Source organism: Canis aureus, chromosome X, assembly GCF_053574225.1.
Source record: "Canis aureus isolate CA01 chromosome X, VMU_Caureus_v.1.0, whole genome shotgun sequence".
Classification (NCBI taxonomy): Eukaryota; Metazoa; Chordata; class Mammalia; order Carnivora; family Canidae; genus Canis; species Canis aureus.
The window spans coordinates 97,070,002-97,097,698 of record NC_135649.1 but is presented as its reverse complement, the minus strand read 5'-3'; the positions used below and the strand labels follow the sequence as shown (position 1 = coordinate 97,097,698).

The 27,697-nt window shown below is 35.7% G+C and overlaps 1 protein-coding gene across 15 annotated transcripts in view; it reads right to left on the bottom strand.

Annotated features, from left to right (window-relative positions):
• DMD (dystrophin) overlaps positions 1-27,697 on the bottom strand; it is a 2,162,139-nt gene that overhangs the window by 1,061,973 nt on the left and 1,072,469 nt on the right. For all 15 annotated transcript variants that reach the window (XM_077887780.1, XM_077887782.1, XM_077887777.1 and 12 more), the window contains one exon: positions 24,514-24,661. In XM_077887780.1, the coding sequence (XP_077743906.1) occupies positions 24,514-24,661 (148 nt within the window). The remainder of the gene's footprint in view (positions 1-24,513; positions 24,662-27,697) is intronic.

Genomic DNA, 27,697 nt, shown 5'->3' with positions numbered 1-27,697 from the left:
AAGAAAAATTTTGGAGATAGAAATTACAGTATATTAATTGCCTATGGATTATATAAGAGAGGGAAATTAAGGAATCCTGTTGACCCAGATTTTTTACTAACCTAGTAAATAATAATAAGATATTGATGCAGAGAAGATGAGGGCTGAGGAAGAAGAGAAATTGTAAGGGCAATGTCAAAGTTGCATATATGGAGGCCAAGGAATTGGTATCATATAGTCAGATGGATATGTAGGTTTGGAGTTCAGAGAAATCTGGGTTGGAGAAATAAACTGAAGAGTTATCAAACTTAAGGTGATATTTAAGTCCATATAAATTGATGGCATCACCTAGGAGGAGAGAGGATAGCCCTGGGAAAACTAAGGATTAAGATGTTGTCTCAAATTGCATTGTGCACACCCCTGAGGGCTCAGCACAATTTACTGAAGTATGAAAGGATAGAGTTAACACTCCTCTATTTATTTGTATTTATATTTATTTGATTTATGTCCCTGCATATTTTACATGTCTACTTAAAATATATTCATATAAAATGTATAATAAATACATGTTCATGTATGAGAAGAATTTTGCTCACATTTTTGTTCTGATAGGAGAGCATGATCAAAATATTGAAAAGTACGCTCTTAAACATCAAGAGGAGGAAGAGGGGCTAGCAGGGGATCTGAGAAGCAGCAGCCTGTGACATAAAACAAAAGCTAGGAGAGATCATGGAAGCCAGGAGAGACTATTTTTTTAAGGTTTTATATATTTATGTGAGAGAGAGGGAGAGAGAGAGAGAGAGAGAGAGAGAGGCAGAGGGAGAAGCAGGTTCCATGCAGGGAGCCGAAAGTGGGACTTGATCCCAAGTCTCCAGGATCACAACCTGCTGAAGGCAGTGCTAAACCGCTGAGCTACCCGGGCTGCCAGAGACTATTTTTTAATAAGAAAGGAGTCAGTCGGTCCATTGTCCCCTCTATCTGTATAGTAGAAACATAAACCCAGAGTCAGTCTTCTGCAAGCCCTACTACAAATGCCAACCTGGCTGCAAATGGATGGAGGAGCATCACAAAGACTGCTTGTAAGGCTGAACATCTACAAGGTCGCCAAAGGAGTCATTTGTGACAATCTCTCCATTAAGTCACTCAAGTCTAGTTCCTCTGCTAGCTTAGGGTTAGGCATTTATTTGGAATGTTTGCCTATGCCTTTAACAACTTCACATTTACATTTGAAAGTGTGCCATGAAATTATTAGGTAACTTGTCAGATTTCAAATGTTATAGAAGCTATTTTGGAAAAAAACAAAACAAAACAAAACAACAACCCAGTATACATTTTAGGCACATTTCCAGTACTAAACAATAAAAAGTATTCCTGAGTATGGCATTTAGCCATTAATGCTGTCTTTCAGTTCCATAATGTATAGAAACAACAGGCTTATGACAACCTGGATAATACTTTTAAGCTTCTACATTATTGTTCCAAATATCACAGAAATTTCACTCCGTGGTAGTTTTCTCTTTTTGGTGAGCTATGTAAAAGCAGCCTTGGCCTTTCAGAAAGAAAACCTGGATCCAAGTGTTAGCCCTAAAGCTTTCTGAGTTTTTGACTTTTAGAAGTCATTTAGCCATAGTAAAATAAAAACTGTAAAAATACATATACACTTCTAAGATATTCATTTTATATATTTAAATGGCCATAATAGAAAAAAATTACCTGTTTCTCAATATTTAGTTCACATCAGGTTTTGCAATAATTATAGATTCCACATGTAATGTGCATGTGCTGATTAAATTGTCTTCACTATTTCTTATATAATAAGATTTGCTCTTTCATCTAGTGATCATGTTGAGAGGAGGAGAGTTCAGATCAGCCATGCACAAATTTATGTACTCTTAAGACCATGGATGAAATACAAACCCCAATTCAACAGAGGACTTTGAATTTTAATGAACACACTAGAGCCCTCTCTTTCTTACTTAATCATTTTGTCTCTGTGTCTCCCACCTGGGCTGAAGTACTGCCATTTTCAGTTGACACACATAGTGTTAGCTTATATTGGCATCTGTTCTTTTCTTTTAAAAAGTATTTTCCCTACAGAACTATTTGGGACTTTTTGGTTTCTGTTTTCTTAAGTTTGGGGGTTTATGAGTGATGATAGTTATTTTTTTAAAGTAAATTGGGGATTTTTTTTTTTTAGATTTTATTTATTTATCCATGAGAGACAGAGAGAGAGAGGCAGAGACACAGGCAGAGGGAGAAGCAGGCTCCATGCAGGGAGCCTGACATGGGACTCGATCCTGGGTCTGCAGGATCACGCTCTGGGCTGAAGGCGGCGCTAAACCGCTGAGCCCACCCAGGCTGCCCTGATAGTTATTTTTGACCTAAGAAAAGTTGGTAATCTTGGATCAGCAGTGAAATGCATGGGGTGAACAGATTGCATATTTGTATTTAAATATTAAACATTTTGTCTTTCTTTCTGTAAAGTGAATAGTTCATTTGTTGCTTACTCCTTTAAGACAGAACACCTCATGGCTTCCCATGAAAAGTGGCTAGTCTAGCCATATAGAATATAAGCATTGAAACATAAGCTGAAGTTAAATTATTTATATTATTATAACCCCCTTTTCTCTGACCATTGTCCTGCTGAAGAAACTTATTTTTTCCTTTAAAATATAGAGATTTTTTTAAATGTTAAAAAAGAAAAGCAGCTAAGTTTTTACATTAATACTACTGAATATCCTTTGTGACTCATTTTTATAGGGGGCAAGTAAAAAAGGCAGAGTAGATGAGTTCCAAAGAAATAATTTTTAAATAAATGTTTTAAAATACTTGCCATTTTAGATTTAGTAGAAAATAGAAGAATCTTGTTTGATTACATGTAAGTGCTGAAGGAGTAAAAAAATGACAGTGGAACTATTTCTTTTAAAATATAAAAACCACATTATTTTATACAATCTTTAACTACATATAAGCAAATGCTATTTTTGTATCTTTAGTCAGATATTCTCTTAATTGGAAGGCTAGAGTAGAGAAAATTTCCAGCACCAGAATGAGAAAATCTGGAATCAACCATCATGATCAGTAGATTAAAGCAATCTCCACATCACTGAGGAGAGTCACTATTGAAGAAGAAACCCACTCTACTGATGACCTATTTGCTCTCATCAGAGTGATGCAGGCTGAAATCCAGAAGGACTGTCAGCAATATATCTGAAGTGCAAGAAAACACTAGCTTGCTTGATAGAAACCCACACAGAAAATTATGTTAAGAGAAGGAACCTGGTATGGTCCAGAGGAACCAGAGTCTGAGGGCACCTACTGCATTATTCAGCTTGGTTTATTGTGACCTCGGGTACACCGGGTTAAACAATCTCCACTCCCCTCTGTAACTCATGCCTACCTAGAACCTCAGAATAGGATCTTATTTGGAAATAAGGTTTTCCAGATTTAATTAGTTGAAGTCATACTGGATTAGGATGAGCCCTAATATCTTAAAGGAAGAAATAATTACACCCAGGGATACATAAACATAGAGCACAGCATGTGAAGATGGAGGCAGATTAAAGTGATTCATCAATAAGCCAAGGAACTCCAAGGATTGCTGACAATCACCAGAAACTCAGAAAAGAAAATAAAGTATCTTCTCCTAGAGCCTTCAGAGAAAGCCTGGCTCTGCTGGCACCTTCACTTAAGACATTTTACTTCCAGAATTGTGAGACAACACATTTCTGTTGTCTTAAGTCATCTACTGATACTTTGTTATACTAGCCTTAGAAAGGTGAGTTCTCTGAGGGTTTAAAGACTTTCACTGAAGAGCAAATTTAGAGGAGAAAAATATTATATTTTTATTTTCACCAAACTTTACCTAAACGATAAGTATTTCCTTCTGTTTTGAATATAGGCAACAAACCCACAGTAGCATTTACTATAGCTGTGACTTCTACTAAAAGAAACAAGTGATCCTGGAGACCCAGGATTGGGTCCCACATCGGGCTCCCTGCATGGAGCCTGCTTCTCCCTCTGCCTGTGTCTCTGCCTTTCTTTCTGTCTCTGTGTCTCTCATGAATAAATAAATAAAATCTTTAAAAAATAAAAAATAATAAAAGAAACAAGAGATGTTGTCATATCATACTATAGTTACTGTAAATTTCTTGAAATAGCATTAATTATTCACTGTATGCAAGAATCAACTCAAAATAGATTAAAGATTTAGGTGTAAGGTCTCAAACTGTAAAACTCCTAGAAGAAAACACAGAAAATATTCATGACATAGGTCTTGACTATGATTTCTTGAACACCAAAAGCACAGGCAACAAAAGCAAAAATAGACAAGTGGAACTATATCAAACTGAAAAGCTTCTGCACACCAAAGAGAACAATTGAGAAAGTTGAAAAGACACTTTGAAATGGGAGAAAATACTTGCAAACTTTGTATCTGATAAGGGGTTAATATCCGAAATACACAAAAAATGACAATTCAATAGTAGATAGATAGATAATGACTGACCCGATGTTAAAATGTCTCTTAAGTAGACATTCTTCCAAAGAAGACCTAAAAATGGTCAACAGGTATGTAGAAAGATTCTTAACATCCCTAATTGTCAGGGAAATACAAATCAAAACCACAATAAGGTATCATTTCACACCTATTAGAATGGCTATTATCAAAAGAGAAGAAAGAAAAGAAACTAGATAACGAGTAGTGGTGAGGATCAGAAACTTTGTACACTGTTGATGGGGATATACAATGGTGCAGCCACTTTGGGAAGCAGTGCAGAGGTTCCTCAACTAATAAAAAAAATAGAACTAACATATGATCCAGGAATCCTACCCAAAGGAAATGAAAACAGGCTATCAAAGAGGTATCTGCATTCCCATGTTCACTGCAGCATTACTCATAAGAGCCAAGACATGGAAACAATATAACTGTCCGTTGATGGATCCATGGATACAGAAAGTATTGTATAAGGCAGTCAAAGAAAAGCAAATACTCATAATTCCATTTATCTAAGTCCTCTACAACAGTAGAACCCATAGAAGCAGAGAGTAGACTGGTGGTTTCCAAGGGCTGGCGTGGGGGAGAGGGAAATGGGGAGTTGCTTTTCAATGGATATAAAGTTTCAGTCATGCCAGATGAATAAATTCCAGAGATTTGCTATATAATATTGTGTCTATATTTATCAATAGTGTGTTATACATTTAAAAATGTATTAAGAGGGTAGATTTTATGTTACATTCCTACCATGACAACAAAAAAGAAACTGTAGTACTTATTAGACCTGTTGATAGATGGTATTGTTTAGCATATTAATAAAGAAGCACATGTAGTACATCGTAATGGTAAAACTCCTTTTTTACAATAATATCTAATTGGTGTCTTTTGTAATTCTATGTATTTATATTCTCTATTTAAAGCCATTATTCTGAATTCATAGGATTCACCACACTGCTAAAGGAGTACATGGCATTCACAGTAAAGAATCCCTGTGCTTGTTCTTTATCTATTGTTAATTCCCTGACATTGACCTGGAACATCACAGGGGCTCCATAAATCTTTGATAAACTAAATTGTTAGTGAGATAAGTCAGGTTCCTAAAACACCATAAGCCTATAGATACTCTTCATAAGTAAAAATTCAATTTTAAACTCCTACTAAAGTAACTTACTGGCATTTATATATTAACCATGCAACCCATATTTTATATAATAGGTCTATGAGACTTGTCTTTTGAATCCAAATTTGTGGAACACATATGCATATGTTTCTCTCTATATTTTTGACCTATACTTAAAATCCTGTTTACTTATACAAGTTTGCTTTATGTTTTTTCTTGTGGATTATAATAAGCCTTTTAGAGTAAGTAATAAGACTTTTAGAGTAATAAGTATTACCTTTAAATGTGTGCTTTCATATTGCTTCCTGGATTAGACACCTGTGTAATTTGTATGTTGAAATCCTAAGCCTTATTACTGCAATTTATTTAGCTGAACCCCGTAATATTTGTTTCTTATATCACAAAATAGTTTTCCAAAAAGGGTTTTATAATGACACAGAGTGATAAAAATTATAGAGAGCTAAATTTCAGAGGCACCTTGTCAATTGCTTTCCATTTATCATCATAGTAATAAAAAAACGACAGAATAAACTTGACTTATGTTTTAGAGGGGTAGACATATCTGTTCCTATTGACAACCATGTACTGGAATCACAAAAGTCTTTTCATGTGGTTACTGGAAAAAGCCAATTCTCACAATTTTTATACTAAAAAAAGGTGCTTTTTAATTTTAGGTGTCAAGACATTTACAAATACTATACACTGAAAGTGTGAGACTGTGTTACTGATATATTTTCTTGAACACTTAAGGAATTGTGAACATTTGAAATATATTAATTGATACACATCTTTAAGGCTTTCTAGTTGAATTTAGAACTGATGATAAAAATATAGCACCTTTCAACTATATTCCAACTCCCCCCCCAAAAAAAAGACTAGAAGGAAAAATATTTAAAATTAACAGTAGTTATTTTAATAAAAAATATCCAAAACTTAGAAGTTAGGCCAAAGGATTATTGTATTTTTTAAAATATCAGTGGGATGTCCCACACCCTCAAATGGGCTTCTAAACTTCCAGAAAAATGCAAATCTGGTTGACTTAATGGTCACTATTAAATTGGGTTCAGACATTTTACAACTCTGTAAAGTTAAATGCTAACTTGTACAAAACGGATAGAGCGCAAATGACTTTTTATCCAGTAAAGAATATCCTAAAGACTGTAGGATATTAACCTGTTCTGAATCTAATTTACCAATCTTATTCCAGAATTTTTAAAAAATTGCTGATTATAAAAACATCTGTTTCTCGAATCCTCTTTTGAGTCTGTTTTGTCTTACTACTGGTTCCCACATATGTATTCAACATGATTTACATGAAAATTGTGTTTCTTAACAAAATTTCACTTTGACAGGAGGTAGTGGGATTATGGATTTTCTTTATATTTTTCTCTTATCCAAAATACCCCTGGTTTAACCTATAATATATTTCTAAACTGAAAAGAAAACATTTGAAAAAATAGATGGTCTATAAAAATCTTGCTCCATGATGCTATATGCATGCAAGACCTTGAATACTCTACAAAGGACTCTAAGTGACTAAAGATGAAGCAGTTTTGCAATCGATAAAGCATTTTCTTTTCCATCAGGAGCAAAGTGATGGAAAACAAAGAAACAAAGTAAACTTTAGAAATATGAAATGCGTATGTATATTGACAGGCACTTATTGCAAATGTGATGAGAAAGGCAAGTCGGCACCATGAGAGCTAGTCTCATTACACTGCTTTCTCATACTATAAATGAAAGAATAGCAAATATTGGCTAGAATTCAATAACTTCCATGACCAAGATACATACTATAATTTGGATATTGATTCCCTTTGATAACCTTTCTTCTCAGGCATTGTCAAGACAGATATCAGTAATTAGCTACGCTAAAAGTTGGACCACAAATTTCAACTTGAGTCAACTATGAAGACAATTCACACTCACTTAAGCTTTGATAGTTGCAAATGCTCTCTGTGGCCACCCTACTTATTTTCCCCTCTGGAATTAGTTGGTTTTCCAGGAGCATCTGGGGTGCTGAGCCACTAGCAGAAGTGAGATGCAGGCAGAGGGCTCCCAGTTGCTAGCCACTAAATAAGGCTGATTGCAAACATTTTATTTCTATGTGAACTTTTGGAAAGAGGGAAGGGTGCCAGCAGCTGGCTATCAGAAGCATCTGTAGTTCCTACCTCAAAGACATCCCCTCACATACCTAATACCACAAATCATGCAGTTAGCCTTGATTATGAGCTTCTTTTTTAAGTAGAAAAGCCTGGAGTATGGTTAAGACTGTTTACACTTTTAAGTCTTTTCCTAAGTCAGAATACCAGCTGTGAATTCTGCAGTTTTGACTTGGGATGATAGAAGGGAAAGAAAAAGTCTGGGAAAGGAATGGTGCTGAGAAGAAGGGGTGTCCCTAATCCTTTCTCCTCCCCTAAAGGTCCTGATAGCTTTTCCCACCAGTCTTTATAATGAGCATAATTTATTCCTTTCCCTACAGAACATTTCAAAGTTTCCTGATTAAAAACAACATTTGAGGCCTTATTAGAGAGGACTTAATTCTAAACTAATGTAATGCAAATCACACCTATAAGTTCGTATTTTCAAATAGCCACATTCAAAGAGCAAAATGAAACAAGTCAATTTATGTTTAATGACATATTTTATTTAATCCAATATGACAAAATATTATCATTTTAGGATGTAATGAGATAGTTTACTTACTTTTATGTTCTTGCAAAGTCTTCAAAACCTAGTGTGTGTTTTACACTTACAGTTCCTCTCAATCTGGATGGGCTGTGTTTCAAGTGCTCAGTACCTATCCCATGTGGCTAGTGGCTAGTAAATTGGGTACTGAAGCTCTAGAGAGAGAACCACCATGGTGGTAACTTTGGAAAACACTTTTCTGCTCAAGGAAGATCCCAGAACTTACCTCAAGAATATCTCTCTCTCACTAGCAAAGCTTGGATTAGTTTAGCCTTGATGCAATGCCATTGGAACTCAGAAGATACACAAGAACTGTAGCATTCACACAGCTAGGACACTTCCAAATGAAGCAGAGCATAGGAATTTTTACAATGTTGCTCATAGTAAAATATTTTATTTCGTTGCTGCACAGAGGTACCATTGGTAACTATGTCACTGCTTCCGTGTAGGGTTTCCTTTTAAGGATGGAACTATTTCTATGCCAATACTAAATCCCCCACCCAGGGAGTGATAGTTGGATTATCTCCTGGAAAACCCCTTAATTATACAAAATTGGTATTTAAATAAAGGAAATACTTCATATCTCATTGGGTTATTTGAGAAATAAATGAGAGAATGAGTGAAATGTTGGTTGGGCAAACAAAACCAAAGATGGGGGAAGATGCTGAGGGAACTCACTGCCCTCCATTACAGCTCTAATTTCTGGGGACCTCAGGGGATAACCCTTCATGTCCCACACCCTTTGTTCTTTCTTCTCTTCTATTCTTCCATCCTGCTGGTAGGTTGCCCTAACTCTTAACCCCTGGCACTCTGCTTATGGCCTTTTCTGACTGTAAGTTGACCATCAACAATGATACATGAAAAGTCATCTACACAAGGAGAGGTATTGACTTCCAAGTTACCATCAGCCAAAACATAGAAATCCTTGAGAACTGTTAAATGATTATCGAGTGTTGGCATTGACAGTATACGAGGGCCTGTATTTCGCAAAGAGGAATATTTCTTTTAAAAGAGGAAATTAAGGACCAGAATATCACTATACAGACATTCCTTCTTTTTTGAGAATGCAAACTTGTTTAGTTTTACCGTTGTATCCCTATTTCCTGAAATAATAAATAGCACACAGTAGGTCTTCCACAAATACTTGTTTAATTTCTATACTGAGAGAGTTGACTGGCAAAACTCAAGCAGCTAAAGTCATGCTGGTAACCACTCTACAGTACTGCCTTCTTTGTCAGTGAGAGATCAACATCTGATTGGGGAATGCTGAGAATAATATCCAAAATAATTTTTGTTTCCTCCCTATATGTTTAATTAGAGTAATGCCATCTTTAATACTAAGACCCTTGAGTACTTGATGACCACAGAAAGTCTTATCTTAATCACATTTGTTTTCTTTCTTTTTTCTTTTTAAGATTTTTTTAAACTTAATTATTTTAGAGAGATAGATAGTATGAGTGGGAGAGGGGCAGAGGAAGAGGGAGCTGTATAAGTAGACTCCCCATTGAGCACAAAACCCTATGGGACTCAATCCCATGACCCTGAGATCATGACCTGAGCCAAAATCACAGGTCAGACGTTCAACCAACTGAGCCACCCAGGCACCCCTTACTGCTTTATTTTCAAGCAGAAAACACACATTCACAACACCTTCAGATGGCTATGGAAGTAGAAATAAACCACTTAAAACATTTTATATGTGGAACATCTGGAAAGAAAATAAGCACAACAGGATCACAAAATCTGTCAAATGTGTTCCTCTAATCATGATTTGAAGCTATACTTTCTCAAGTATGCTAAACTATAGTTTCTGTTTAAAAGTTCTCACCAAAATCACAGTGTGAATACCTAGGAAGTATAAAAGAAACAAAAATGCCCTAAATGAGTTTATGTTCAAACTTGCGTACCTTGTCTAGACACAGATTTGTGTGTATATCACATCATGTCCTTCACGAAGTGTTCCAGACCTGCTGCCCGCACTATGCTCCACTGGGAGCTTGAGCTCCCTAAGCTATTACCATTCTCCCAAAAACATACCATTTGTGAGATCAACTGGCCTTTGAATGTGTGTTCTCATGGTCAAGGATGTTCTGTGTTTTCTATCCTTGATCTACCTGCCTATTCATGGTGAGGACTTTCTGGGTTTTCTCAGACAGAGCTCATCATCCCCTCCTCCTTGTTCACATAGGACTTTGTAAATATAGTGAGTACAAAATTCGAGAATTGTGTTATACTAATTTAAGGTTTATCTATCTCTCCCCATACAAGACTAACTTCCCTGAGTATTGGAATTGTGAGTGATCCTTTATCCCCTCACGTGGAGGTACATGTGTGTCTCCTCCACTGCTGTAAGGCCACTGTGCAAATGAAGACCTGTTTGGCTCAACATCAAAACTTAGGCATGCAGCACTGTCCTGACACTTGACAAAAAAAAAAAAATGTCGAATGAACAAAAGAATGTTGTTATCCTGAGCTGTGCAATGTTAAGGAAAATAGTTTTGCCTTGAAGGGACCATATATGTCATGGTGGGTTTTATTCTAAGGGTATTTGGAAAGGGGGGCAACTACTCAATCCTAGGCTTTGATCTTCAAAGGGTGGTTTCTCTCTGCAATGAGCCTTTCACTGTCAAAGTTTTCTTAGAGAATATCACCCTTCGCTACACATAGTCCAATGCTCTTATCTTCCAATATACAAAAGCTGCCTGCCAATTTCTGTCCTCCTGCCAAGACCCTACTTTGATCCCAAATCAGGAAGAAATAAATAATTGGCCCATCCTCTTCTCTCTTCTCAGTAATCTGCATCTTACAGTAATAAAGGATTCCCCCAAATCTGTGTCTCAACAGATTAATATGAGAATAACAATGTAATTGAAAGTGCTTCATAAATTATAAAGTGCCTTGTTATGATATGACTAATGTTATTGTCATCATTAACAACTCTAACATTATCTCTAATAAAAAAGATAGCCCTTTCTAATACTCTGATTTTGATGTACTCTGAATCAAACTATAACCCATAGTAATAAAGATGTTACGTCTCACCCTTACTGATAATATAAGAAGGGTTAAATAGGGATATACTTATCACCAAATAACGTTTTAATGGATGAAGGAAGTTTCATCTTTATCACTTAATATCCTTAACGCCTTTTTAGGAGGGCCTTGCCCTGTGGTGATTGACAAGAATTATTCCTTTCATTAGTTTCCTCAATACTTTATTAGGCAGAGCTGCAATTTTTTTTTTTTGCTTAACATCTCTAACTTCTAGCTGATGATCAGTAAACTACATGGTACTCAGATATCAAGGTCTTTACTTATTAGCCTTATGATTTGGGATAAAATATTTAACCTTCTGAGTCTTTGTAAAAGAGTTTTAAGAATGCTGTTTCTACTTACCTTGCTGAGATTTTTTTTTTTGAGAATCACATCAAGTAGTATCACTTGTAACCTTCTCTATAGCAAGGCACTCAAATTTTATAAGCTACTGCACTTAAATAAATCTTGTATTGTTTCTTTCTGGGCATGCTTTTTTGTAAAATTGATCTTATACCATCTTCCAAAATTATCCATTTCCTAAACTGGCTTCTTAATTTTTTTAAACTAAATTCTGCCCTTATACTCATCACATTACTACCTTGTAGTGCTCAATCAGAGAGAATCCAGCACACACACAAACACACATACACACACACACACAATTGAAGCAGCAACAACAAAAATCTATGAAAAATTCTCTAGTATGTGTAATGAACTCTGATATTTTCGACTTTGCTTTGCTTCACCCAAAAGAAATGTTGGTGGCAATCCACAAAATGATTCATGATTCACAGTTTGGAAAAATACTAGTCCATTAAAAAACAAAACAAAACAAAAACCCAAAATATAACCAACAACAACAAAAAAGGAAATGATGTCCTTACCATCATTTCTGGCCATTTCTTCCAAGGTATCTGTGATCTGACAAAAGTACTTTTCACTGCACCCTACTCATTTTACCATTTTTTAGAACACTATCACTTTTCAAATATTTCTTCCTTTCTCTGAATGTAGCCTTCTCTTGCTTATTTCCCTTATCACCTCCTCTGTGAAGCTCTTTCAAATCTTCTAGCCAGTTACTTACTTCTTTTATTCTCCCTTCCCTGACTCTCTTAATATTATACCCACCTCTATTACACTTCTTAGCTGTTATTTTAATTGCTTAAATATCCATCTGCTGAACATACCATTTATGTGGCAATCATTTTAAATGTCCATCAACTTGGTAAACTTTGCATTCTCTGTGAATAGATTGGGGTTGTGTCAATTTCAACATCCTGACCACCTCACACAGGATCTGACACACAACAGCTCCCTTGTTACAACTTTCTGAATAAATATATTGATTTTAAAAGTTAATTGAAATACAAGGAATTGGCAGGGCTAAATGTTCAAACTAGAATTTAGTGATGGTACACAGTTTTTACTAAAATACAGGTAGTCTTATGGGCAGATCCATCCCATGAGTAGACAGGTAAGTGGTGCTCTCCTAAGCCCTGTGCATGGTGGAATGGTTGGTGTCATGTGGTTCTCTTATATAAATATCATTATGATTCTACTTCAAAATTTCCATTCTTAGTGATAACCCAATGCCACTGTGAAATATTTCAACAGTTCAGCCTCCTTTCAATGATATATCTTGGGTGGTTATATACTGATTGAATTGCCCTTAAATACTCTTCTAGGGATATCCCTGGTTATGAGATTAAATTTTCAAATTCCCATGAACTAGGACTTGGTAGAGTTTGCTCCTCATAAAATACATCTTAAATGTTAATATGCCTCTGTTAAAAAAAAAAAACTAATAAGCAAACACACACACAGCATAGTTTAACAATTGTGTTGTTTTAAAGTTAAGGTTATTTCATCAATCCATTATTAGTATTTAAAAATACATAAATTATCCTCTTGTAAGCACATACAGAAGCCATATATTATTAAAAACAAATAGAGATTCAAGGATGAAATATTTGAAAAAAAATGTATTATTTGAAAATAGCAGTAAAATGGGATTTTCAAAATAAATCCATGTTAACTAGGATTTATAATACAATATAAGCCTGTACTATTAGTTGTAATGCCAGGATTTGGAGAACTAGGCTGGCACATTAAATTTATTCATTTTCACAGCCTGCAGACATTTTAATGTCTGAGTAGCAATAAGAACAAATTACCTAAAAACTTTTAATAGTATATAATAAATTAAGACTGAATAGTAATGCAAAAGTGGGTACAACAGGACAAAATTATGAATCTCATATAATGATCCAACAACACTTAAAGTGTGGAAACAACACTGGTATTCTGGAATATACTACCACAGTTGATCCTAATTGTTTCTCTCCTGTCAAATAGAAATTGCACATCAATCTCAAAGTACTGCAAACTGTTCATTACATGCAAATGGTTATGTTTTGCAGGCTTTCCAAGGGGACTCAAACTTCTTTATAAAAGGAGCCAGGCTAGACAAAGAATTTCTCTAATGATGCTAGGTTTCCTTTAGAGTTTTTCACTGATAAGCAACAGAAATTGCCTCTGGCAATAAGGAGATTCATAGTGAAGAAATGGAAGGGTTCACAGGAGTGAAAGGAAAAATCAAAGAATCAAACTTGGAACAGGCAGGATTTCAGAGGTCCCCATAGTCGGAGTAGTATGTTGTTCTTGACTGGCCATTATCACCAGAATGAATAAACTCCAACCTTATCACTTACCACAAGATTAAAAGCCTCAAGAAAAAATTATGTTTGGCCAAGCTTAGGACCTATGCTTAGGACCACTGATAGTTTGAGAAAAGCTCCAGCAGAACAACCTCTAGAACTCTCTTGGACAGAATACTTGATTTATTGTCCCACTAAGAATGTCCAGGTACCCAAGAGAAACTGGTGGTACTATCATAAGACAGTGGCTATACTTTCTTCACAACGACTAAGTCCATCACACATTATTTAAGTGACTTTAAAACTTCTTTTGGTTTTTAATCAAGCACCTTTTCTTAAAGCATAAAGTTGAAAGTTGACTTAGGGGCACCTGGTTGGCTCAGTCAGTTAAGTGTCTGCCTTTGGCTCAGGTCACAATCCCAGGGTCCTGGGCTCAAGTCCCACAGCAGGCTCCCTGTTCAGTGGAGAGTCTGCTTCTCCCTCTCCCTCTGCTGCTCCCCTGCTCATTTTCTCTTTCTCTCTTTCAAATAAATAAATAAATAAATTAATTAATTAATTAATTAAAAAGTTGACTTAAATAACAGGCCTATTTTGATTTCCTCTTTTTGTTACCATGACTTTCAATTTGTTTTATAGATATGGCCCAAGTCCATTTCTCTGTTATATCAAGTAACAAAGAATGCTTAGAGAGAAGGTAAAAAAGCACTTGAATTTTTATTGCAACTTATTGCTCTATCTTCTAAAATAAGAGTTAGTAAACTTTTCCTATTAAGAGCTACACAGTTTAACATTTTAAGCTTTGTAGGCCAGACAGTCTCTGTAACTACTTAACTTTGCCTTTGTAGCAAAAAGCAGTCATAGACAGTTTGTAAATACATGTGTGTGTTTGGGTCCCAAAAAAACTTTATTCACAAAAACAGGTAGCTGACAGGATTGGGCCTCCTAAGTTTGCTCTTCTAAAGAATTTATTATTCTTAGGATCAATATTAAATGTATATTGTATTAAAATTCATTTCATTACAAGTACTCTGAGGAATATCAAAGGTGAGATATTTACTTATAATAATAACGAGTTCAATATTCTACATGAAGTCCTAGAGTCTACAGTGTAGGATATTTGTCTATTGTTTCAGTTTCTCTGAAATATTCCTTGAAATTAGTCTAGGTAAAATGAAAGCTTGAACGTAGACAAAGAAGGGATTAAAACTTGAAGGACTACATAATTATGAACTAAAATTACCTACTGGCAAAAAGTAATAGTGAACTTTTAGTTAGTGAATAAAGCCTGAAAGGGGATATGCTACTATATAAATATGCATTCATCTCTAACATATCTATTTTTTTCTTTTCCCCATATCCCAGAATCATTTCTCTTTATCAGTTTTGATTAGAATGACTTAATACTAATTAATTGCCAGTAAAGTTCTGTCAACTATAGCCTCATAAAAGAATAAGAATTTTAAAATGTGTGAATTATGATGTTTGCAAACAATCCTGGTCTCAGGCTCCTACCTATAATTTGGTTATAGAGTAGGAAGATTTACTATTCTTACGACTAGATACTTGCTATTCAGTTTGATGAATAGTTCATCCTGAACCATCTCATCTGTGAACAGGCCTCTTGTCCTATAATTTGTCAATTTTATCATTTTTCAAAATTTACAACTTATGTCAGAACATTTTCTCACTCTCTGTGTGACTTCTTCAATAGCTAGCTCTTTCCTTATGCTGCCTTTCACAATATAGCTCTTTCCTGGCTTCCAAAGTCATGTTTTCTTTATTAAGTTTGGGAATCCAGGAGATGTAATGGAGGGGTGTCAAAAAGGACTAGAGAACACAAATAACTACTGTAGAAAAAAACAGTCCTGTTTTCCATAGGCTTGTTCCAGGCCTTTCTGGAACAATGACACTGCCATGAGGTTCAACCTTAGCCTTAATATGTTAAATTCATGAAGCTGTTAGCTTATTAAACGAAATGGGTTTCTTTGCCAACTCTATATCCCTAGCAGCGGGCAAAGTCTTGCCTGTGCTAGGCTAACACTAAATGTTTGTTGAATGGATTCAGGTATTTATGATATGTTCAAGGAGTAAGAGAGTGGAGCCATCATATTGTTAAACCATTAGCAAATATGAACATTTCAAATACTCTGTATGAAGAAGAGGTCAGGGCAGCTCAATATAAGGGAACATTTCTTGGATAGGAGAGGGGGTAAAAGTGGAAAGAAGGACAAGTTTGGGGTAGTCTACCTAAGGGAATAATACGATAGATATATAATTGTTTCGTTTATGTAGCTATTCATTAGAATGAGTATTATATGTTCTATATACAAGGAGATTATTATTTTTTTTTGAGAGAGAGAGAAAAAAAGTGCACAAATGAAGGAGGGGCAGACGGAGAAGGATAAAGACTATCAAGCAAGTCTGCACTGAGCACAGAGCCCAATGTGGGGCTCGATCTCACGACCCTCAGATCATGACCTGAGCCAAAATCAAGAGTCAGCTGCTTAGCTGGCTGAATGGTTCAGTCGGCTAAGGAGATTGTTCTAAATGCTGAGTATATATCTGTGACCAAGAAAGACAAAGTCCCAGCAAGGTTCACATTCTAGTTGGAAATATAGATAATAAACATGCAACCATATATTACAATTTCAGCCGTTGACAGTGTTATGAAGACAGTGTATATGTGTGTGTGTGTGCGAGAGAGAGAGAGAGAGAGAGAGAGAGAGAGATCTTTAAGATGAGAGGAGTTACGGGATCCCTGGGTGGCGCAGCGGTTTGGCGCCTGCCTTTGGCCCGGGGCGTGATCCTGGAGACCCGGGATCGAATCCCACATCAGGCTCCCGGTGCATGGAGCCTGCTTCTCCCTCTGCCTGTGTCTCTGCCTCTCTGTCTCTCTCTGTGTGACTATCATGAATAAATAAATAAAATCTTTAAAAAAAAAAAAAGATGAGAGGAGTTACAAAAGTCATGTCTAAGAAAAATCATGAGGGAACAAAGGTATATAAATAAAGAGAAGTGTACAAAAATCCTGAGAGGGAGAGGATTGGGACATATCAGATAAGAACTGGAGCTAGGATAGAACCATCAAGCAAAGAGAAAAGCAAATTTAATCATAGAAATAAGCATTAGAAGGAAGGGTAAGAAATTATGAGAGAAGAAACAGCAAGATCAGTGTGGCTAGAATGTCTTCTTTGCAAATATTGCACTTCATGAAAATCACTCATATTAGCATTAATATTATGCTTCACCAAATAATAATTTTGAATTCACATTGCTTCTATGTTGATGTGAGCAGGGTTTTTTTTTCCAATTTGGAATTTGCAATTAGCATGCTTCACTTTTATTTGCAGAATCTTACTCTCTTGATAATTTCTTACTCTAAGAATGGGGATCCCTTAGGGATGGTGTGTTTTTCATGCATTTTAAGCAGTTCTTTACTGCTATGGTTATTACAATAAGTTATAGTTTTGGTTTTTGCTTCTTTCCAATAATGGGTGGCAATCTGTCATCTTCTTAAACATGCCATGCTGGACAACAAGAACAAGCCATTGGAATTATCCAATTAATTTAGTATACTTATTTTATGAAAGACACATTTGATAGGCAACAATTTAGAGCCCCTCTCTGAATTTCTGCGCTGTGCCGAACTCCCAATAAATCTGTTATTTATTACTTCTGAAAAGATGCATAGGAGCCAAGAAGTTGTAGAGGAGTTTCTAAGCAGCAATAAAAGGCTAACAATATTTACGTAAGAATGAAGCACCCAACTGTTCAACTGTATTAAAAGGCTGAATTCTCCAGCCACTACCAGCTAATAACATTGAAAAGTTTATTGTAAGATGTAGTCCCGTGCTTACACAATGCTGTAACCCTAAAGCCACAAGAGACAAATTCTCTTAGCACTAAATTTTCACGTTGATTCCTTTACGTTAGTGTGTGCCCTTTGGATACAGCCACTGGGACTACCAAACAAAACTTTATCACTGCTGGGGAAATATAAAGGGCCAGCGATTGTAGGAATTATTCTTAACATCAGGGTCCCAATGAAGGGCAACAGATGGCAGAAATTTTTACTCAAGTAATTTTTCCATCAAAGTTCCTATCAGCATTTGACTCCCAGCAGTGCGGCTGTGGAGAAGCCATCCAGCTCACCAGCCAGCTGGTGAAAATCAGCACTGTAAAAGCCAACTGTATAGAAAACATACTTGTATTCAATTTGGTCTTTTACACCATATGCTTTTATTCTAGAGAGCCTTTGATCTAATCCATATTCATTCAAAGTCATTCATCTCCTATAAAGTCATTTGAAGGAGCAGATTACTGAGTAGGTATCAGAGTACCTCCAAAGAAAAAGACCAAAACTCACTCTATGGCAGGGAGTGTCAGAGACCTGTGCACATTCATTCAGCTCTCTTCGTTTCTGGGCAAGCCAACAGGTTTTCACTAATGACACCTGCTGCCGGAGGACTTTCTGGACGTCAAACTGGGTGAGGCTTCTTTTATGAGGAAGAGAGCCTTTTCCTCTTGCACTTGTCTCAAGCTTTTGGGCAGGCACTACCTGCCTGCAATGTGTTCTGTGAATCTAAACTTCTGAGCTTCAGGTCCTTTAAAAAAGCACTTGGGATTTTGTTTTTTCTCTATCCCAAATAGCCAAGGTAGGCAGAGATGAAGAGCTGCGAAACACAGACTCTTAGAGACTCCTTTCTGTGCCTCTCTCCCCAGCTCCAAGACACCAATGTCTTTTTCTTGCCATTTATCATTTCATCTAAGAACTCACAGTAATGTTCTCATGCCCTAGCCACACGGTTTCTACAGAATTTTCCATTCTTCATGCAAGCTTCCAATTTGAGAAAAGGCAAAGTATATTCTGCTGAACTGGGACATAAATTTAAACTAAAAGTTTGAGATTTGATGGTGAATGTGAACATTACAATATGACATATGTAATTCATGTTGACTTTATCCTCAATCACAGTGGATTAAGATGTATCATTATGTTACAAAGTAAACCGCTTTTAATTGAATTTATTTGCAGCAATGTATGTAAGTATATTGCACATGCACAATATAATATACATTACGGAGGAGTAAAACATGGTAGCATTGAAAGAGATACCAGAAAACTAATTGACTTCACATTAAAAAGATGATATTTTGCCTAAAATCAGCAGTTAACTCATGTCAAAATAACACACTGCCATTCCACTCCCTCTGTTGGCTTAACATTTGTCGATTTAAAGCCTAAAAAATTTCATCTAAACAGCCCCTCTTCTGTTTACTTTGTAAGTTGCTTTCAAATGGAATTTCTTAAGATTTCAAGGTGTCATGCTTGCTCGTGGCAACATTCTTTAGAAAGTGCTGGTAATTTTTATTTAGTCATTTGTTCATGGGAATTTGTTTTTTTCCACCTTGTGGCTGTCATGAATAGTGCTCCAATGAGCATTCATCTACAAGTTTTTGTTTGAACACACATTTTCAAACCTAGGAGTGAAATTGCTGGGTCCTGTGGACATTTTATGTTTAATTTATTGAGTAACTGCAACTGCTTTCAGGAGCTGAAATATGGTCCACTAAGCAGCATTACCCCATAAAACAAACAGGCTCCATTTCCACAAATAGCAAGAAGACTCTTTCAAATATTAAATCTAATGGTGATTTTTATTATTTCTACTGTCAGTCTCAAGGATTTTCAACCCCCACTAAATAGTAGTCCATGTTTTAAAACTAACTGCTTTCTACTCCAGAAGGACATGTAAAGCTAAACATTAGGACACTTTGTGATTTCTACTTTTCTGTTTTCACTCAAGGTATCTGTTGGCACACCAATTCAACTCTGTCACTATGTTAGTTAATGTTATTTTCATAACTTTCTTTCATGGTGTTCAGCTTTCCCTTTGAAAGCTCCCATTAACATTTCTTCTTGTTCTAAAATGAGTAGGCAGAGGTGTCAGCTATCTGAGGAGGATGTGTTTGGCTGAACTAGAATTTTCCTCAATTCCTAATCCAAGAGCTGTACTTTGAGGAAGTGTCATAATTCATAAAAAGATAAGGTTTAATGAAATTGTCAGGTTGTTCAATCTGCATTTCAGATGGTTGGGGACAGTAATTCAGTAAATGTTTTTTTTTTTATTGATATAGGCTAATCACTAAGAAGTGTGATTAGTTACACTAAGATCTTTTATTTATTTTGTAGAAAATGGCATTCTAAGTGCTATATGCACATCTCATTTTTATTCCTATTTAAGAGAAGAGATAGCAGAGGCATGAAGAGATATCAGATATTTTCCTAAGATATTAAGCTAAAAGAGCCAGGACTTGAACCCATACTTTCTGAATGTAGCTTCCAACCTCTTAGCCAATCTTCTGAACTTCTATTAGAGCCTAACGTGACAAGTCAATATTTTTGTGGTTGATAAAATTTTGCATATGCACTCAGTTACTGCTGGTGGAGTGAATATACAAGAAGATGCATAAATAATTGAGCGAATGTATTAACAAATAAGTTTTTAGTGGCATATGACATAGTAGATATATTTTCATGCAAAAATTTAATTTTTAGAAAGAGATTTCCTGGGGATCCCTGGGTGGCTCAGCGGTTTAGTGCCTGCCTTCAGCCCGGGGCATGATCCTGGAGTCCCAGGATCAAGTCCCACATTGGGCTTTCAGCATGGAGCCTGCTTCTCCCTCTGCCTGTATCTCTGCCTCTTTCTCTGTGTGTGTTTCTCATGAATAAATACATAAAATCTTTAAAAAAGAGAGATCTCCTATTGTGGTATGACATATTTTTGCAATATCTTGAAGAATATGAATTCACATGTTTAATTTTATCATTAACTTAGGACAGAGATAAAAATCATTGAGTTGCATAGAACCAGACCATCTTTCTGGTATTGGCAGTCACTTTATTTTGAATGATAATATCAAGTGTTAGTAGAACACTGATTTGTCTTTTTCCAAGTTAACGAGTTAAATAAAATGTAGTGTGATAGAAATATACATAGAAGAGCATACAGCATGTACATACTTTTTATTTGATCTCATATTTAGACATGATACTTTTGCTAAAAATTATATATATGAGGCTTCAAACTACAGTGTACCCCTGCATGTATCTGTTTAGTACATGGGCAGTTTGGTTGATTTTCCTCAAAGCAACCATTACTGGTTCATGCCAAAAAAATCTGTCTGCTACTAACAGGTGCCATCAACATTCTGTTTCCTAAAATAATTTCTTAGCGAAAATTTAAACTCTTTCTCTTATTTGTTATTACTCAATCAACAATGATTATGGCCAAGATAGCTGAAATTATCAGGGATTCTATTTATCTTACTAATGTTGCTGCCTTACAGGGTCCTTCAGGACTCGCTTTCTGAGACTTACCAGAATGGAAAGATAACCTTAGGCATCTTATGTACATGTGTGTGCGTGCATGAATGCACATATGCTTGTGCATGATTTTTGAGCTTCCTAATCACTAGGGAAAAATACCTTAACTATTTAGAGGATTTAAAATATCATTCACAGGTCCTTATCTAGAAGAACTTTACCCTGGACATACAGAATTCCCTTTCTTATTTTATGTGTAAGTTGAGTAAAAAAGAGACTAAATAAAGGTCTTTTTAAAAATTCTCCTATTAAGGGGAAAAGTATTGATAAGATGTTTATCAATCTCAACTAAACCACACTGTCAAGAATTGAGGACCTTTAGACATTCTCAAGGCATTTACAAGCATTACACAGTTGCAAGGGTATGTAGAAGTAAATGTACTAAAAGATCAAATGGCATCAAAATAATTTGGTTTGGGCATCTGCTTCTAGCCAAATGGGAGTAACAGGGACCAGATTTAACCTCCTGGCTAAAAACTGAAGAAAATGGACAAAATATATGAAATTATGGTTTTGAGGACATGAGATACCACTCAATGAAAGATGCTGATCTCTGAGAAATTAGAAACAATGAGGTGACTCCATACTTGCTGCTGCTTACTGTCTGGAGAGATTTCCAGGCTAGGACAAAGGATAAAGAGACTCTCACAAAGCTAGGAGCTCTCCTTGAGTTGATGAGATAAATCTGGGACTTCCAGGAGGCCAAGGTGGCTAGAATTCACAGGGCAGAGTACCAAAGGGGAGAGAAATACAACGAGAGAGAACACTAGAGACCCCCACCCCCCGAGAGCTCCCTTCAAGTCTTCATCTGAGTCCTGATCAGCTGTTCCATGTGAGCAAAGTATACATGATGAGGGAGAGAACTATGCAAAAAGGTGAAAAGTAACAGTCATCAGAGCTCACACACAGCTGGGAATATGCCTCTTCTTCCTAGCCACAGTAGAAAACCTCATCATTCACAGAGCATAGGAGAGCATACTCAGAAAGGTTCTGCCTCAATAGTGGGGCAAAATTAGCTCTAGACTTACGCTGTTCTGTTCAAAACTCTCAATGTCTAAAAGAGAGATGCTCAAAAGATCAAATCGGTTCCAAGTAAATTAACTGTGTCCCAGAACAAGGGTCAAGAATATTTATCTGCACAAAAGCACCAAGCACTCAAAAAGTGATAATTTACACCATCTGGCATCCAGTCAAAACGACCAGTCATCCAAAGAAGCAGGAAAAAACACCCACAATGAACAGAAAACTTAACTGAAAATGACCCAAAATAGACATAGACGACAGAATTAGTAGACAAGGACATTATACAAGGTTTTACAGTTGTATTCCATATTTTCCAAAATGTAGAGGAAAGATTGACAAATTGGGTAGAGACATGAAAGATGTAAAAAGACTCAAATCACACTGCAACAATGTCCAAGGTTAAAAATATACACTAGATGAGATTAACCACAGATTAGATATTGCAAAAGATGAGATTGGTCAATTTGACAATATAAATCACATAATATGAATTACACAGAATAAAGACCATAAAGGAAAAATATACAACATTAAAAATAATGCCTTGAAAATTCCAAATTTGATAAAAACTAAAATCCCATAATCCAAATAAGCTTAACAGACCTCAAGAACAAGAAACATGTAGAAAACTATACACCAAGGCATATCATAAACCAATTGCTTGAGTTCCAAAAGCACTCCCCAATAAGCCTTCTATATGTTAATCTCCATCTTGGAGGGGGCCTCCCAAAGATGCTGACCTGAAATATGTACCAAAATCCTTATCAAAACTACTCTCTGAGGAGTAGAAAGGAAGTATACATGAATTTCTGCATTGCTTTTTCTTTTTTATAGTGAGTATGTATTTTTTAAATAATAAAAAACAGATTAAAATGTATAACTATCTTGTGTAAGTTATCTGTGGAAATGACAAAAGGTTTAACATCTCAAGTACACCTTAATGGCACATATTTTAGAGACATAGTAATGCTGCATTAGCTCCAAATTCACTTTAGTGCTCTTACAAAATGTATTTTCTATATGATGGCAGATTGGAAAGCCATGGATTTTCTATCTTCAATGCCAATGCTGATGTATATACAAATTTGACACATAATTACACAAGTTCTTAAAATTATTTATATTATATGTGCACACAGCTTACCTATATGTGCATGCTTACATCTTACCTTTTTAATGTCAGAAGGTATTTTTGCTATGCAAAAAATTATTTGAGAATAAGGAAATGTAAAGTTGAATATGATACTGCTTTTATGAATCCAGCAATTTGAAATGTCTGAACTTATAAGTTACCTTTTTCTTTGCTTTCATCCATCTTAATCAGTATTTTATGGCATTAAAAATTGGCCACAACTCAAATCTGCTTGATTGAAAATTGGTACATGAACAATTTGAGTAAAAAGTTACCAAAATACTTAAGACTTGGTGTAATAAACTCAATATGTCTTGTACCTAAACTATATATTTTACAACCTAAGTTATAACCTCCAAAAACTAATTTATCTCTCTCTGCATACTCAAATGACACAGCAAGTTGAAATTAAACTATACACTGGTTATAATCCGTATGTTGCATTTCCATTAACATAAACCATAAAAAAGTCAATAAGTACCACCAATTAACTCTGCATTGTTTTGGCCTCTGGACTATCTCAAAGGCATTCTGTCAACAGAATATATAGAAATATTGCTACAGCACAATTGTCTCTAGGGAAACAGAACTGTAATTTTATCATGATGGATATTTCCAGCAACTACATTATTGCTAAATATGCCACAAGTTCTCCTGGACAGAAGACATAAGGCAACATAAGGCAAAAACATACACTGCCCCAAAGCCGCAGGACACCCTGCTACAAGATGCTTCCCTGTATCACAGATTCAATTATACTTCGCAGTTCATCAGATAAACCAGTTAGATCCAGGCTAACTCTCACACTGACACAAATAGTCCACAGCACATTCTCCCAGCATGGTCATTATGATGATGTTCTAATAGGTGTAGTGATAACAACAAAAGTTGGGAATTATCAATTTCCATCATCCTTCACAACCTGAACTTAAAGAAGTTAAACAGTTGCGATAGTGTGGCAAAGACAGTGTGAAAAAAGAGATATCAAAACCTTACCTTAAGATACCATTTGTATTTGGCATGTTCCCAATTCTCAGGAATTTGTGTCTTTTTGAGAAACTGTTCAGCTTCTGTTAGCCATTGATTAAGTATCTTCATATCATAATGAAACCGCCGCCATTTTTCCACAGATCTGTCAAATCTCCTAGAGGCAAAAAATAGAGAACAAGAAAAATAAGTGGATTATGCAAATCACATGGACATAGCATATATGTTTTATTATGTGGACAAGGATATTATTTTGATAGTTTCTCACATTTGTAGGTTTCAATTTCAATTAACAGAGATAAATGATATTGAACAAAATGGATTAATTAAAATAAAAGGCTGTAATTTTTCCCTTCAAAATCAAACACATTTTTTACCAAAACAAAAATAAAAACAATTATGGAGTATTAACATTTTATTCTCTTTGAGCATTTTTAAAAAATATTCCAGGAATTTAAAAAAATATATATATATTTGCACCTAAGAAATTAAGTATTTCAAAGGTAGATATTCAATGACAACATATTTTTTGGATCAAAATATAATTACCTGCACTGGGTGTTATTTTTTTAAAGATTTTATCTATTTATTCATGAGAGACACAGAGAGAGACAGACAGAGGGAGAAGCAGACTCCATGAAAGAAGCCTGATGTGGGATTCGATCCCAGGACTCCAGGATCATGCCCCAGGCTGAAGGCAGGTGCTAAACCGCTGAGCCACCCAGGGATCCTCGCACTGGGTGCTATATGTAAGTGATGAATTACTAAATTCTACTCCTGAAACCAGTATTACCCTTTATGTAAACTAACTAGAATATAAATAAAAACTTGAAGCAAAAAAAATCAAATTACTTCATGAAATTACTTCATGAACCTATCAATTTCCGTATTACTTTTGATCCAAAGGAGTTTATTTACTAAGGTCTTCAAATATCCAGGATGACAGATGTAACTTGTATCACCAGATCAGATGTAAGCAACCAACTAACTGATGATATACTAGTCTAAACCAGGTGATGAGTGGTGTCTTCCTTTAATCTTCTTGTTATTGTATCCACTAATATTTTCAATTGTAATGCTGAAGGAACTCAGTGCAAGGTACTGTGTCAATATTGCACATGGAAAGAATATTAAGAAGGAGGTACTTGGTCGTGTTCTGGTCACAGAAGTGACTAAGGCCAAAATGAGTAAGGATTAGATGTTTACTTTAAGACAGTTTCACATAAAAATCACCAATTAAATCAGTATCTGTGAGTGGCATCCTGACACTGGTATTTTTAAAAGCACCCAACTGATTCTAATGTATAGTCAAGATGAAAAAACAGTCTATAAAGGAAGTTTTAAAGTCCTTTTTTTTTTTGGAAGTTTTAAAGTCTTAAGGGGGTTATGAACTACTGGGTCTCCTGGGGCCTGTCCAAACAGGTATTTACTAGCATTAAACCAAATACCATCCTGAAAATTTCTGGCTGTGGGACTGCCTCAGAGTCCAGTGGCCTGTAGAATTCTCTGAGGTCTACTCTTAAGATGCAATGGGGTATAGTTTTGAATATCTCCACATCTTTTCAGATCTGTACCTCCATTTAAGAAATTTAAACAATCATAGAACTTAAATAATGCCCCAACTCCCTATTGTTTTAATGGGAGGAGAATGGAATTAGCATTTCTTTTTTTTTTATTTTTTTTGGAATTAACATTTCTTGAAAGGTTACTATGAGCCAGGCACTGGGCTCCAATAACACCCTCTACAACATAACAATTATTATTCCTATTTTTCATTGGAGAAATGTGAGAGGCTGAGTAGTCTGCCTAAAGGTAAAGAGGAATAAAACGACAGGAAGGGGATTCTAACTCAGATCTCTCTGGCTTCAGTGGTGCCTTTCATGTTCTTCCATGCTCTTTGGTAGGATTTACTTATTTTTTAAGATGAAGTCTTACTAGTTAAATAATTCAAAGAGATAGTTGTAGGGAATTTTTTCTTTTTTTCTTCTTTATCATCTTCCAACTAATGAATCTACATACATTGCATTTTATCAGACACCCCACTTGATGATTAACTATATTTCTTCCTTTCTTTTTTTTTTTTTATTTCTTCCTTTCTTAAAGATTTATTTATTTGGGGGATAGCAGAAGGAGAAGGAGAGAGAAACTTCAGCAGACCCTGCAATGAGCACAGAGCCCAAGGCAGGGCTCGATCTCACCACCTTAAGATCAGGGCTCTGAGATCACAGCCTGAGCCAAAACCAAGAGTCAGACACCTAACTGACTACACCACCCAGGCACCCCAATTATATTTCTTACTCTAAAAATGCCTAAAACAGTATTTTGGTAGCATAAAAAAAAGGAGCCAATGGTAGCCCAAATGGATAGTCTTTAACTAGAGCTAGCTTAAAAAGAAGAATTCTGCCTTTAATAATTAAGGGCATTCTAGAGTTGATCAAATATGATATATCCATCAGCCAAAAAATGATCTTGGAAATATTTTGCATGCTTAATGATAATTTTGTTTTCATATATTTTCAACACTAATCACAATAAATGACTTAAGAATGCATCTTAAGAATTTATTCCCTTTATTTTTTAAGATTTTATTTATTTGAGAGAGCAAGAGGAGGAGAAGGAGAGGGATAAGCAGCCTCTATGCCCAGATCAGACCCCAACATGGGGCTTGATCTCTCAACCCTGAGATTATGACCTGAGCCAAAATCAAGAGCTAGACTTTTAACTGAGTTACTCAATGTCCCAATAATTTATTCCCTTTAAGAGAAAACTGTACATTGCACATGTCCTATAGTGACTCACATCCCTGGAGTCAAAGTTTTTGTTAAATGATCTAAAAAATGATGAGGCATAGTTGGTATTGTTCCATCTTGGTGAGACTGTAGCTGATTTAATTTTCATCATATTTTTCTATGTTGTTAGGTTGTTCTACAATATGTTTCATACTTTGATATTCAGAAAAATATCTTCAAAATAATTTTAAAAGGCAGTTTCATATTCTAACAACTATCACCTCCAACTCTTCCTGCTACCACAGTTTGAGAAACAGGAAGAAGCCAACTGGAACACAAAGGAGTCGATGTTTGGTCACAATTTACATTCCACCTTTGTGACAGTCATCAGTCCCCTTCTTACTTAGCTTTTCTTCCCTCTACCCAGCCACCAGAATTATCCTCCTGCCAACTCCTTTCAGCTA